This window comes from Myodes glareolus, chromosome 9 (genome assembly GCF_982192425.1).
Source record: "Myodes glareolus chromosome 9, mMyoGla1.1, whole genome shotgun sequence".
NCBI lineage: Eukaryota > Metazoa > Chordata > Mammalia > Rodentia > Cricetidae > Myodes > Myodes glareolus.
The window spans coordinates 70879452-70894668 of NC_142034.1; the positions used below are offsets into that span (position 1 = coordinate 70879452).

The 15217-nt window shown below is 44.6% G+C and overlaps 1 protein-coding gene across 1 annotated transcript in view; it reads left to right on the forward strand.

Moving 5' to 3' along the window:
• The first annotated feature begins 14036 nt into the window (after positions 1–14036).
• The window catches only part of Rad50 (RAD50 double strand break repair protein), a 63661-nt gene continuing 62480 nt past the window's right edge, over positions 14037–15217 (forward strand). Inside the window, exon 1 of the mRNA XM_048437667.3 lies at positions 14037–14438. Within this exon, the coding sequence (XP_048293624.3) occupies positions 14310–14438 (129 nt within the window). The 5' untranslated portion in view covers positions 14037–14309. The remainder of the gene's footprint in view (positions 14439–15217) is intronic.

The following is a 15217-nucleotide window of genomic DNA, read 5'->3' on the forward strand; positions in this document are numbered from 1 at the left end:
GCCTTCAGCAAAGGAAGACTGCAGAGCAGGGCTGCATCCCCAGGCAATTTATTCTCTCTTTGAGGAAATGAATAATTTCTAACAATCAGATAGACGATACCTAATAAAGGCAAGTAGCGAAACTCATCGTTTCCAATCCCTTCCTTGGGTCTTCGGAGAATAACACATCTTCTTTTCTCATACTAAGTCAACATCTCTACCCCTACCCCTGTTTAAAAAGCATTTTCTATAACAAAAGAAAATTAGTTTCTATGACCTTGATCCACACTGATAGAAATATTGGGGATGTCTCCCTGGGTGTGACGGTGCACACCAGCATGTGTAGGAGGTACAGTCAGGAGGATCAGGAGGTGAGGGGCATCCTTGGCTGCACAGCAAATGCGAGGTCAGCCTGGAACACATGAGACCCTGTTTCAAACCACCGAAGAGCAAAGGGAGAGGAGGGGATCTTCTCAGTTGAACTAAACTCCGTTGGCTGAAGCTGACATGATCCGTGCTTCAGATCATGTCATGGAAATACTCTGGGGAAGACACTGATTCGAGAGTCCGGTGGAGTGAAGCTACATGGTGTCGGTTTTTGATTGACATTCTGTCTGTTCTCGATAACCAAAAGTCTAACTCAACACGGGGTAGGGGGGAGATAAGCAGAAGGCTTGTAGGTTCCTATAACAGAGAACGCAGGGTAGAGGCTCCTTCCTGTGCTGCTCTGGTGGCTCAACCTTGACCTAGTTTTCAAGCAACTCTCTGTGGGGGTCCCAGGGTGACATCAGGACTCCTGGCTCTCTCTCTCTCTCTCTCTCTCTCTCTCTCTCTCTCTCTCGTCACGTGCAGCAGGAAGAATCAAGGTTTTCCTTTCCTTTCCCTTCCCTTCCTTCTTTCTTTTATTTGTGGTGTGTGTTTATTGTCCATTCCTGCAGTGTTTCCTGAGCATTGGAGCCTATGACATAGATCCCCCTTTGGGGAATGAGCATTCAATAGTCACTCATTCTTAGGACCGTGACCAGTTATGGGTCTCTACAATTATAACCGGCCACTTTAAAGAGACGTGTCCCTGACCAACCTGACTACGTGGCCCAAACTGTCCATGACCGCCTGCTCCCGTGGCCTCAACCTTCCCAGCCGTGTGTCAGGCATGCCCCGCTGCACCTGCCTCCAGTGGCTCTTTTTCTCCTTGTTCAATCAGAACAATTCAGTCTCGCTGCGCTCCCTGGTTTCAAGGTGCAGAGAAAGCAAACTGGAACCAAGTTGAAAACTTTCCCCCAGCTGGCCAGTACTCATAGGACTGGAAAGTATTCTGTTGGCTCCTGAGGGAGAGTTGTATCAACAGTCTTAATGATGGGTCCTTTTTGCACAGGCCAACTGACCAAACAAGTTGTACCCTCCGGCTTACCAGTGGTAAGTCTGTTAGGGAGGCAACCAGCGGCTTTGTGAGTAGATTTAAGGCCCCTCCCCAGGAAGAAATGCACAGGAAGCCTGGTCTAAAGCTTGCAGCTGGGTCATAGGTCAGAGCAGGGAAAGTGGTGCTGTTGTTTTGTTAAATGGTTATAATATACCTGTGAAATTGTCTTCTCAGTAACTGTGTGTACCCCATAGGTCAGTGGTGCTGCTATCAGGTTGGTCAGGGACATGTCTCTTTAAAGTGGCCGGTTATAATTGTAGAGACCCATAACTGGTCACGGTCCTAAGAATGAGTGACTATTGAATGCTCATTCCCCAAAGGGGAGATCTATGTTATGAGCTCCAATGCTCAGGAAACACTGCAGGAATGGACAATATGTGAGCATGTGAGGAAGTGGTAGAGCTGTGTGGAATGCTGATGTCTGGGCCTTATGTAGCTGTAGTGATCACCTGCACTAGATTGGGTACATCAGCACCCTATCGTGGAGGAGAGAGAGGCTCCTGGGGCCTCACCTGGGGATGTAGACGCAGTTGCAGTTAATGGCTGATGGGTCAGGAAGAGCTGAGTTCTTCAGTGGTATCGCCTCTGGCAAGGTACCTGTGATCCTATTAATAGCCCTAAAGAAAGACTATCACCAGAAGGGATCCAGAAGACAGGAAGGAGTGTTGTTTAGAAAAGGGGGAGGATTGGGAACAAGGGAAATGGGGTGAGTTTGGCTGATGCATCACTTACATGTATAAAAATAGCATAATGGAATCCATTACTGTGTATAACTGATTAATGCTAGCAGAAACATGGATTAAAAACAAAAACCAGTTCAGTCTCTAGCAAAACATGGTGTCTCAGGTCTATAACCCTGGCATTTGGGAATTTGAAGCAGGAGGATCAGGATTTCAAGGCCAATCTCAGCTACATAGTGAATTTGAGGCCTGCATAGGTTACATGAGGCTCTGTCTAAAACCCAAAAGCCCAAAACTCAAATAACAATAGCGTTCAAACAACCCAACCTCTGTTTGGAAAGAGGAGGGAACTAGCAGGAAGAAGGAAGGAGATGAGAAAGGAAGACATACAGATGATCAAGAACATTATGAACATGTAAGAAAATATCACAACAAAACCCCTTATTTTATACAATTAACATCCAGCAATGAAATAAAGGAAGAAACTTGGAAAGGATGGGTATGTGTTCCATGGACCCATGACTAAGCCTATGGGATACACTGCTTTTTCTTCCTGAGCAAAAAGCAGACATGATGGTAGCTCAGGTCCATTGTAAGACGTATGTAGATGCTGGGAAAGCAACAAATATATCACAAACAGACAATGTGTGGGCATCGCCTCTCCTGCACATCCCCAAGGTTGAGAAGCCCTTTCATACCGAGGGTTGGCTGTGCATGAATGTGTGTCAACAGGGGAATCAGTCTTTTGATTATTAGGCTTAGATCTGTAATCCCAGAATCAAACTCAAATTCTTTTTTTAAAATAATTTATTTCTATTTTGTGTATACTGGTGTTTCGCCTGATGTGTTTCTGTGCCTAATCTTGGAATTATAGACAAGTGTGAGCTACCATGTGGATGCTGGGAATCGAACCCGGGTCCTCTGGAAGAGCAACCCGTGCTCTTCATCACTGAGCCCTATCTCCAGCCCCAAGCACAAATTCTTAGGCAGGATCCTTTTTCAAAGTAGCATATAGCCACCTGTGCACTCTGTGTGTGTGGGTGTGGGGGGGTACATTTTCATGTATTTGGGCTCTTAGCTAGATGTGTCTGAGATGAACACTTGAGAGATATTTTCCTTGTGTTGTGGGAGAGATACTGGCTCACTTCATCAAACCTGTTAGCAGTGAAGTAGGGACCATGGTGGGCCTAAAATGATGATCTCAAAACCCAAGCTTAGCTCTCTCAGGCCGTGACTTCCCCCAGAAGTCATGAGACAATAATTTTATTTCCCTTCTGACGTCTTCCTACTGCACTGAGAAAGCGTGGGCTTAGATGAAGGCTTCCGAGGAATTGCCAAATAATTTGTAATTGTAGCAACTTCGACAAGGTTTCTGAGTGATTCAACCCCATGATAGAGTTGCACAGGCTGTGGAGGGAGTAGCAGATTGAAAAGTCCACACACTGGCTGTAAAGTAAGCAGGGAAAACACAGCAACAGCTCACAATTTCTAGAAAAGTTAATATTAGCTGGCTTTGAAAAGGATGCTGTGGGAAAGGCTCTATTTACAAAATGAAGGTGGTAAGGTCTACATTGAAGTATGGCCCAGGTCATCTGTCTCGAAGTGGACCCTCAGCTGCAGCTCAGCTATTGCCATATGACTGCCATGGGTTCATGTTTCCAGACACTCAGTTTTAAAAAGAAACTCAAGCTGGGTGGTGGTGACACACACTTTGAGGCAGAGGCAGTCGGATCTCTGTGAGTTCTAGGCCAGTCTGGTCTACAATAGCTAGTTCCAGGACAGCCAGAGCTGTTACACAGAGTACCCCTGTTCTCGAAAAAACAAAACCAACCAATCAAACAAAAAAAAAACCCCAAAACCTCACTTACTATGCATATGCTGATTCCCTACTTAGAAAAAAATATTTCCTGTTCAAAACTGTATGTTTTGTTCATTTGTTTGTTTGAGATATCCCAGACTGATTGTGAACTTGCTATGTATTCCTTGAACTCCTGATCCCCGTCTCAGTCTGCTGAGTACTTGAATGACAGGAGGTGTGTGCTGCCTTGTGAGCTCAACACTCTATTTCTTTATTTTTTTTTAAATTATAAAGAAATACACTGTAACTTGAAATGTTTCATCTTAGCTAGTAAGTATTGGGTCCAGTAGCATCATATGCAAAAACAAAAGCAAAACAAAACAGACTTGTCATCTTGCAAAACAGAAGAAACTCTGTATCTGTTGTCAGAAATTCTTCCAGCCCCGCCAGTCTTGCTTCTGCTTTCTGATTCCCTGGGCTCCACTACAGCCGGATCATACACTGTTGTCTTTTGTGACTTGTCTAGTGCATCTGACTTCAGAGTCTATCAGTGTTCTAGCACGTGTGAGAATTATCTGCCCTGCTAAATAACACTCCGATCCTGTTGCTTGTCCATCTTTCTGCTGATAGATGCTCAAGTTTCTTCCCTCTTTCTTTTAAAATTTATTTTATATGCATACACATATGTGTGTGTATGTGTGTGTGTGTGTGTGTGTGTGTGTGTGAATATGTGTTGTGCATCACATGTTTGCAGGTTCTCATAGAGCCTGGAAGAGGATATCAGCTTCCTTGGAACTAGAATTACAGGAAGTTGTCATCCGCTTGACATGGGTGTTGGGAACTGAATCTGGATCCTCTTTAAAAACAGCAAATGCTCTTAACCACTGAGCCATCTCTCCAGCCCCGGTCATCTCTCTGGCCCCTCTTCCTCTCTTGACTGCTGTGTATGTACATGTGTAAAATATTTTTCTTTTCTTTTTCGGATTTAGGGTCTTGCGTATGCTACCCTGGCTTTCACCTCATTATGTAGCTAAGGATGATCTTGACCGGATCCTCCTAACCCCCATCTTCCAAGTGCTGGGATCACAGGTGGACATCACTGTACCACGTTCCTTCCCAACTCTCTCCTCTCCTCTCTTTTCTTTTGAGGTGGAGACTCTGGCAAAATAGCCCAAACGGGCCTCAAACTCTCAATCTCCCAGTTTTAGCATTTCAATATTGGGAGTAGAGATTACAAGTGTGCACCACCCCAGCTCAGGATCACATTTCTCAGAAAGCGATGTTACTAACTTTCCTCCGTGAGTTTAATCTCCTCAGCGTGTTTGCAAGCTTTTTAGAGTAGGCAGAGTATTTATTACCGTTGCCTGTGTGTGTGTCTATGTGTGCGTGTTTGTGTGCGTGTTTGCGTGCATGGAGGTGTGTATACTTGAGCGTGCCAAGGTATGTGGGTGGAGACTAGAGTAGAGCTTGTAGGAGGCAGTTCTTTCCTTCTACCATGTGTGTTCAGATAATAAACTCAGGCCATCAGGCTTGGTGGCAAGTGCCTTAGTAGGTGAGCCATCTCATATGGATGTCAGAGGACAGCTTTCAGGAGTTGGTTCTCTGCTTCCACCATGTGCGTCTCTGGGTTGAAAGTCAGGTCATCAGACTGGGTAGTAAGCACACCTTAGGTCACTGGGCCATCTCACCAGCGTCCAGATTAATTATTTTAATCTCCTTTGTAGGACAATTTCAAATAAATTATCTAGGGACTCCATTCTCGAAGAGATGGCCGGTGATCCTTTTCCTGGAATGCTGATTGCACATATTGATTTTATTTATAAGATTGACATGAGAGCCAATGGTGGTGGCATAAGCCTGTAAGTCCAGCAACTAGGAAGCCGAGGCAGGGAGATTCTACAAAATTGAGGCCAGCCTAGGCTACCTTTTGAGTTCCAGGCAAAATAGGATATAAAATGCGACTCTATCTTGCCCTGGGAAGGCAGAGGCTATACAGAAGTTTCTAGTCTAGCCTGGCCTACATGAGACCCTACCTCAAAACACTAAGGGTCCCAAATCAAAATAAAGATTAGCCTAGAAAGAGGAAGAGAAAAAACTACAGTGAAGAAATCTGATGAAGACAAGCCTTGACTGGGTAATGACCAACCTGACAGTGATCAGTCATACTATCACACGAACCTTTGATACGACTTGATAAGAGTGACATATTATCTCTGTGGTCTTCCTCCTCCAAACCATGACTTCTGCCTAACCATGAGCAAGACACCACACACACCCGAATGGAAAGACACAGTACCTGGCCAGTGCTCACCCAAAGCCATTAAGGTTGTCATATACAAGGACAGACTCAGACACGGTCACAGCCTGTGGCATCTGTGAGACACAGTGAGTGCTCGGGATGTGCTGCCCTGGTTCAGATCCAGGAATGCAAGCAAAACAGCATCCAGAAAACACCCGAGTCCAGCAGTATACAGTCTTGGTTCACCTCTTGTGATGGATGGATGGACCCGGTTCCCAGGGCAGACCTGGATTCTCCACAATACCCTTATCGCTTTTCTCTAAACCTAAGACTGTTTTTTAAAATCATATAAAAATAATGAAAAAGTTGAAAAAGTTAATGAACATTTTTACTTTTACTGCTAAAAAGATTATGTGGGCCAGTGAGCTGGTTCTGGAGGTAAAGACTTGTCAAACATGACCACATGACTTCTGTCCTGGAATCCACACAGTGAAGGCAGAGTCTACTCTGAAGGTTGTCCTTTGACCTCCATACATGCACCATGCCACATGCATGCCCACATCCACACACACAACAGAAATAAATGAATAAATGTATATTTTTCTTAAAAAAGGAGGGGCCTAATGGCACAAACAAAATTAAATGCCAGTTAAGTGGGACACCATGGCGGGAGGACATAAGTTCAAGGCTTCCCTGGATTATTTAGTGAGGTCCTGGCTTGAAATAAAAAGAAGGGCTGAAGGTCAGGCATGTAGTGCACACTTTTAATCTTAGCATTCTGGGGGCAGAAGCAGTTGAAACTCTGAGTTGGAGGCCAGCAGGGTCTGCATAGTGAGCTCCAGGCCAGCTAGGGCTACATCATGAGATTCTGTTGTAGGCACTCAATATTTACTGAATAAATATCTGAATAGGCAGGCTCTTAATTGAAGATGGTATTAATCAGACAAATGAGTATGAACGCCGTAGAGATTCTTAGCGTCTATTGCCTACAATTGGGAGACTGAACAAGAACAAGTGTGGGAAGAGTCTTGGCAAGAAGGCAAAGTCAAACTGTAAGGGTCGACCATCATGACCAAGCCAAAGGAAACTAAGAAAAATTTTAAAACCTGTGTTATTGACCCAAGCATGGTGGTGCACACCTGTAATCCTACCACTTGAGAGATGGAGGTAGAGATTCAAGGCCAAATTCAGCTACAGAGTAAGGGTGAGGCCAACCTGAGCTACGTAAACTGTCTCAAAAACAAAGGAAAAAAAACCCACAAAATAGTCTATTTTATTTTTGATGCAGGGTCTCACTGTGTAGTCCTGGCTGTCCTGGAACTTTATATGTAGACCAGGCTGGCCTCAATCTCACAGAGATCTGCCTGCCTCTGTGTCCCAAGTGCTGGATTAAAAATGTTCACCACCACGTCCAGTTTATAATCTATAGTATTATACATATAATCTACAGAAATAAATTACCAGTCAGCAATCTGAATCTTTAAGAACTGGTGACTATACAAAAAGACAGTGAATGCTATCGTCATAATGACACTAAAAATTGAAATAGAAAGAACAAAGTTAATAGTTATTTAACTGTGCATGTGTGTAATAACACACTTTTGAAAGGGCACACTCGAGGGTGGCATTCATCCTTTCTACCCTAAGCCCTTTATCTCCTTTGATGGGTTATAGATTGGCAACGGTTTTTCAACAACTGTGGTTTTCACTATGATAGCATTTCAGGTCAGATGACTTTTCCAGGAGCTGATTCTAATCAATCAACTGGGCATGATCCTCTGAAGTTTCTACAGTGACTAAGTGCAAATTGTTTCTTGACTCTGTTTTAACCTTTAGCCTTTCATCCCTAAACCTATCTTTAAGACGAGTGTGTGTGTGTGTGTGTGTGTGTGTGTGTGTGTGTGTGTGTGTGTGTGTATGTGTGTGTGACGTTCCCTTGGCAGGAGCAACTATTAGTTTTTTGGTGATTTCCCCTTATGGACAATTTAAGGGGAAATGAATATGTGAAGTTTATGTAAATCTTTCCTGCCTGTTCATATTTCTGTGTCATTTTCTTAGTAGTTTAATGCTCATCTCATATGATATGGAAGTGGTATCTGCATTTGCCTCACCGTTCCCAGCTTTCTGCTATTACACTTGCCTCCAGGATTTCACTTCCTAAATAATTCCATTGGAAACCTCCTTGTAGAATTTGTGCTTGTCAACTGTCTGTAACTCCATTCTAGCTGATCCAGCTCCCTCACACAGACATACCTGCAGGCATAACACCAATGCACATATAATAAAAATAAATTTGTTTGTTTTGCTGTTTGTGTTTTTGAGTCATATATCCTAAGCTGGATATATGAGATAAACTCTCTTCGTCGCCAGGGTGTTTTGAGATGTGGCCTGGGATGGGCTGGAATTCGCTATGTAGACCAGGTTGGCCTCAAACATGCAGCAATCCTCTTGCCTCTGCCTCTGTTGCCCCCCCACCCCCAGTGCTAAAATCATGAGCATCCCTATCCTATTGCATCCAGCTGTTTGTTTTGAGGCAGAGTCTCCTTGTAAAATCCAGACTGATCTCCAACAGCAATCCTCCTGCCCCTGCTTCCTCAGCGTTTTTTGTTTTGTTTTGTTTTTTTTTTTGAGACAGGGTTTTTCTGTGTAGCCCTGGATGTCCTGGAATTTGCTTTGTAGACCAAGCTGGCCTCGAACTCACAGAGATCTGTCTGCCTCTGCCTCCTGAGTGAATTAAAGGTGTGTGCTACCACCGCCCAGCTCAGTGTTAGTTTTAAAAGCATGTACTACCTACCATGCCCTGCAACTCTTCGTAGAATTTAAAAAACAAAAAACAAACAAACAAAAAAACAAAAAAGACATTTCCTTATGCTGACGAGTGGATAAGATCATTTTCATAAGTGTTGATGCATTTTTACCACATTGGCCTTTGAAAATATACTGTGCACAAAGAAGAAATCTCTTATATCTTCAATGTTTTAAAATTTAGCATACAAGTAAAGTTGTCCTGTCTTTTCTGCACTCACACCCCAATAAACTTTGCTTCTATTCATTCTCCTCCCTCATAGTCTTAATAGTTCATAACCCAGAGAGCATTTCCACAGAAATGGCATTAATTCTGATATCAGCACTGAAAGAGAATCTTTTTTAACTAACGCTAGCGTTTTGTTTTGTTTTGTTCTCTTAAGACAAGGCTACATGGAGCCCAGGCTATTACTCACTATGTAGCCATACTGCTACTGATCCTCCTGCCTCTGCCTCCTGAGTGCTGGAATTACAGGTGTGCACACCACATCTGACCTATGTGGCAATAAGGATTGAACCTGGGGTTTTGTGTGCATGAAGCAGCAACTTTGAGATATCCCTAGCCCCCAGCAGGAACTTTTAAGCGTTTTGTTCATGTGATGAGTGGACAAAAGGAGGAGCCATGCAAGCAGCAGCGGTGACTAGAGTCTGATCACTGCTGGGAAACCCACACAGCAGCGTGCGCAGTTAGCTCACGGGGCCCCACAGTCAAGACACTTAGGACAAGAACTCCAAAGGGTCATATGGCGATAGAGGAGGTGAAAGGAGTCAGTACATCCTAGGTTTCCTGATGTTCTCAAGGGTCCTAAAATGATTAACTTTGAACTCAAAACAGTCATGTGAAATTTTCAAGTAGAATTTCTAAAATAATAGAAAAAAAAAGATTTTCTAAGTTAGGTACTAAAAACAAAAGAATAAGGACGTTCAACCAATCTAGAGCACGTAAAGAGTAAGAGAGACCCAAAGCACAGAATGGGACAGAGAAAGTCTAAATGGACCAGAAGCCAGGGGATCTAATCTCAGGCAAGCTAAACTTGCCTGTTAAAAGGCACACAGTGTGAAACTGCATTAAAGTCATCTATTGTTTTCAAGGGATACACAATGCAAGTGACAAATAAGACAGAAATGTGAGCCAAGAGAGGTTACTTCCAGAATCCATGAAGACAACTGGTCAGAGAGCAGTACAAGGATGCAGAGGTCCCCGTAGACAGAAGATAGCATCTCATGGGAGCTTGGGCTTTTATCATACTCATTTTGGTCCAAGTAAGGCAAAATATATCCCAGAAGCATGTTGCTGAGAATTAGGGACTTGACCGATCAGTCCTTTGAGTTTTTTTTTTAAAAATATTTATTTATTTATTATGTATACAATATTCTGTCTGTGTGTATGTCTGCAGGCCAGAAGAGGGCACCAGACCTCATTACAGATGGTTGTGAGTGACCATGTGGTTGATAGGAATTGAACTCAGGACCTTTGGAAGAGCAGGCAATGCTCTTAAACTCTGAGCCATCTCTCCAGCCCCGGTCCTTTGAGTCTTAATGTTTTGTTGTTGTTTTGTTTTCTTGCTTGTCCTAATCCCTCAGTCTTTCTTCTTAGATTTATAGTTTCTATTATTACAAGATGGAATTCTTTTTTGTAATGGAATGTTACTATCATGACATGTCCATTATTTTTTTTCAGTTAACTAATTTTTTTCTGAGGTGTTTTTTCAAAATGTGTGTGTGTGTGTGTGTGTGTGTGTGTGTGTTTGCTGCTTTTCTGGAGTACTGGAGTGGACCAGAATTCAGTGCATAGCACCCACATCAGCCTCCCAGCTCCAAGGCACCAAACACACTCTTCAGTTCTACACACGTACACATAGTCACACATACATATAAGATTAATAAGATATTTTAAATAGCATGGCACTGTCACTAATACATATGAATCTCAAATTTCATTTTTAAAAATTATAAACATTATCATCACATAAATATTACTTAGTAAGCATTCTTGTCACCTAATTCTAGTCTACATTTAGAATTCCCCAAGTCCCTCAAAGTTCCTTCACTTTTTGTTTTTTGAGACAAGATCACACATTATTGTAGCCATGGTTGGGTCGGAACTTGAAGTGATTTTCCTGCTTCAGCTTCCCTAGAACAGGGATTACAGGCCTGGCTCACAAGGCCTGGCTGATGTGGCTGCTGTTGCTGCTGCTGCTCCCCCTTTCTTCTTTTCTTCCTCTTCACCTTCTCCTTCTCCTTCTGAATATAAGCATAATGGGTGGCATACACCTTTGAGCCTTGCACTTGGGAGGCAGAGACAGGCCACCTCTGAGTTTGAAGCTAGCCTGGTCTACATACTGAATTCTAGGCAGCCAGAATTACATGATGAAACCATGTCATGAAATCACAACAGGAGAATTAAAATATAATTACTGTAATGTTCTGTCCTGTCCCCCCACCACGTCCCCTGAGGCAAGCAGATCTTCCTTCAGCTTCCAGCCTGAGTTCCTTTCTCTCTCTCTCCTCTCTCTCAGAGACAGCTTCTGCCTCTCTCCCTTCTCCCCACTTCTCCCCTTCCCCTCCCATTTCTCTCTGTTTCTCTCTCTCTCTCTCTCTCTCTCTCTCTCTCTCTCTCTCTGCCTTTCTCTTCGTCCCCCTTCTCCCTTCCTTCCTCTCCCATTTCCCCTTCCCTTCCATAACCCACTAAATAAATATCCAACCTCACTTTGCATGGCGTGCCTAGCTGTCTCCGTCTCTCACCCTCCACATGGCTCCCTGCCTGGGACTTGCTGCTCGTGACCCGCTGCCCACTGCTGCCACTTGGGGGAATGGTGCCATTTTATTTTTATCATAACAATTACATTATTTCCCCCTTCCCTTTCCTCCCCCTAACCCCTTTCCATGTACTGCTTCCTGTGCTATCAAATTCCTGGCTCTATGTTGTTGTTCTTGAAGTCCTGGTCTCTGGTCTCCATCTTTGGAGGTCCAGTCCCTGTGCTGCCAAGCCTTGACCCCTCCCCTGCATTGTGTTTGGGGCTTCCCGGTTCCCCCTCGGGGGCTACCCGAGAGTGCAGGAATCCCATTAAACCTGGCTTGATTGGGATTTTTGAGTTGGCAGAGAGCTTGCATTAGGAAAATTCCTAACAGTTCTTAAGTATACACATACACTCACACACACACATGAGTCCATTTATTGTTATTTGGACGTACATGATTTTAGGGCTAATCACTTGGTATTGGATAGCCAACTAGGTGCTCCTCCCCAGAGACGACTATTTCTTCTGCTCTCAGAGTCCTTAGTTGTTAGGTCTTTATCCAGTTCCCCTCTTCCATGTTAGCATGTCTATTGATATTGGACTTGTTTGGGTCTTGTTTAGGCAGCCATACTGCAAAGGTATCATGTGTGAAGCTTCCCTGTCGTTTGTAGGAGACACATCTCACAGATGTCTTGGTCCTCTGGCTCTTACAATCTTTTTGTCCTCTTTTCTGAGGTGTTTCCCTGAGTCTTAGGTGCAGGAGTTGTGCTGTGGATATATGAACTGGAGCTGGGCACTCAGGGCCAGGTTTTTTTGTTTGTTTGTTGGTTTGTTGGTTTGTTTCTTGAGACAGGGTCTCTCTGTGTAGCTTTGGAGCCTGTCGTGGCACTCACTCTGTAGACCAGGCTGGCCTTGGACTCACAAAGATCTACCTACTTCTGCCTCTCAAGTGCTGGGATTAAAGGCGCCACCACCGCCCAGCAAGGCTTTTATTTATTCATTTATTATGAGACAGTATTTCACTCTTAGTTCAGGCTGATGGTTAGAGACGATCCTCCTGCCTCAGTCACCTAAGTGCTGGAATTACAGGCCTGAGCCTCCTCAACCAGCCCTTTCTCCTATTTTGAAAACAATCAATTCCTACCTTTCATAACAGCACCGAGTTTTGGATCTACAGGAGCAGTCCCCAGACTTGTGTTTGGTCTTAAACATCCTTTTGCATTCTTTTTTTTTTAATATTTATTTATTTATTATGTATACAATATTCTCTCTGTGTGTATGTCTGCAGGCCAGAAGAGGGCACCTGACCTCATTACAGATGGTTGTGAGCCACCATGTGGTTGCCGGGAATTGAACTCAGGACCTTTGGAAGAGCAGGCAATGCTCTTAACCACTGAGCCATCTCTCCAGCCCCATCCTTTTGCATTCTTAAACACTGTTTAGGGTAGAGGTGTATGCATATTATTGATAACTCAGGGACAAAGCTTAAAAAATCCACATATACGTATTTTATGTGTGTTTTGCCTGCATGTATATGCAGCCTGTCAATGCCTGGTACCCGGGGAGGTGAGAAGAGGGTGTCAGATCTGTAACTGGAGTTACAGATGGTTGGGAGGCACCATGTAGGTGCTGCAAACTGAACCCAGGTCCTCTACAAAGAGCAAGTGTTCTTAACGGCTGAGCCATCTCTCCAGGGCACAAATCCTTTGCCCAGTACACACAAGGCCCCTGCAAGGATCTCAATACAAACCTTTAGTGTAAGCATTAACTAGCAATAGTACATCTTACTAGGAATTAAAACTGATTTATTCTGAAGTACAAATATACAGATACCGTCGGTTGTGATGACATCACATGTGATCATGTGATCAGGAGAAACTACTTGCCATTATTTGGGTCTGGGCCGCAGGGAAAAAAGAACGAGTAGTCTCCGTTTACAGAAAGTGACGGTGAAAAATATAACTAAACAGTATTGTCAGTAACGCAGATGTCAAAACACTTAACGGTCTCCAAACGCACCCCAGCCCAGCCCATTCTTGCAGTCCAGGGATCCAAGTGCAGAGAGTCAAGTCTTGGCCTTTTCCACTTAAAAAGTTACTCTTTCCAAACCGGGCTAGGTGACTGTAATAGTAACACTCGAAAGGGTGAGGCAGGTGAGTCCCGAGTTCGAGGCCAACTTGACCTACAGAGATAGCGCCTGTCTCAAAACACCAAAGTAAACCAAACTAAACAGTTAAGCTGGGAAGTCAGAAACGACCGCCGGGCCTTTTAAGGAGCCACCCCGGGGAACCCTTCTAGCGAACCGTAGGCTTCCCACTTCCCGGCATGCCCCGGGCGTGCGAGAGGCGTGGCCAAGGCGCGCGCGTCCCACGTGACCCCAGGTCAAGCGAAGCGGTAATCTGCGAGTTTGCGGTCGCTGGGTCGCTTGGCTTTCTTCAGCCGTGGGTCTGCACCCCTGAACCGGCCCGTGCCCTCGGGGAAGGAAGCCCGCGAGACCGGAAGTGCTCCCGCCGGAGCTCCCGCGTGCAGCTCGCAGCGTGTGTTCCGAACTTTCCGGGACTCTCGTAGCGTCCGCTTCCCGGCTTGCCTAGCTTCCGCCTGAGCTTAATCTTGCCCCTGACACTCTGATACGAAACGTGGAGCAAACATGTCCCGGATCGAAAAGATGAGCATTTTGGGCGTGCGGAGTTTTGGGATAGAGGATAAAGATAAGCAAATTATCACTTTCTTCAGCCCCCTCACAATTTTGGTTGGACCCAATGGGGCGGGGAAGACGGTAAGTCCTGAGGCGAGGGCCCCAGAAGGTGCTTGGGGTGCCGCCTTGCTTGGCGCGTGGACCTCAGCGACCTCGGAGCCGACTTGGCCCAGCCACTTTGGGCTCGGCTCTTATTACCGTGGAAGGCCACCCGCGTCCTTGCTCTCCGGTCCCGCCCCATGTTCCCGAAGCTTAGCTGTCACTACGCGTTAGTTTTTCCCAACACCCCCCACCCCACCCCACCCCATCCTCCGCCGCCGCAAAGATATAATATGTGAGAAATACGTAACCTAGAGTTTCAAAACTTGTCTACTGGTAAAACATAACGTATGAAAAATAAATGATTTAATGTCGAGATGAACTGATGGTCAAGATAATGTTAGAAATGGAAAAAAAATAGATGAACTGATGGAGTGAGCCTTAAACTGGCAAACTTTTGTTACCATGCTACTAAAAATTTGGGCTGTGCATTGTGACACATACCTTTAATTCTAGATTGGCAGAGGCATGCCCATATTTGTGAGTTGCAGGCTAGCCAGAAATGCCAAGTTGGGTGTTGAAGGCCTGGGGGTGGACCTTTATGTGGAAATGTGTGGTGAACGTCTATTTTCTTAACATCATACCCGCTACAGTCAAACATTAGTCTCTTGGAAGAAAGACCTAGTAAAGCGTTTATAACCACTAGCTGCGTAGATATGTATGTTGTTATTATTTTATTTATTTATTTTGGAGACAGCATCCCACATAGCTTAGGCTAACGTTGAACGCTTGATCTCTCCTGCCTTCCACCTAAGTCCTGG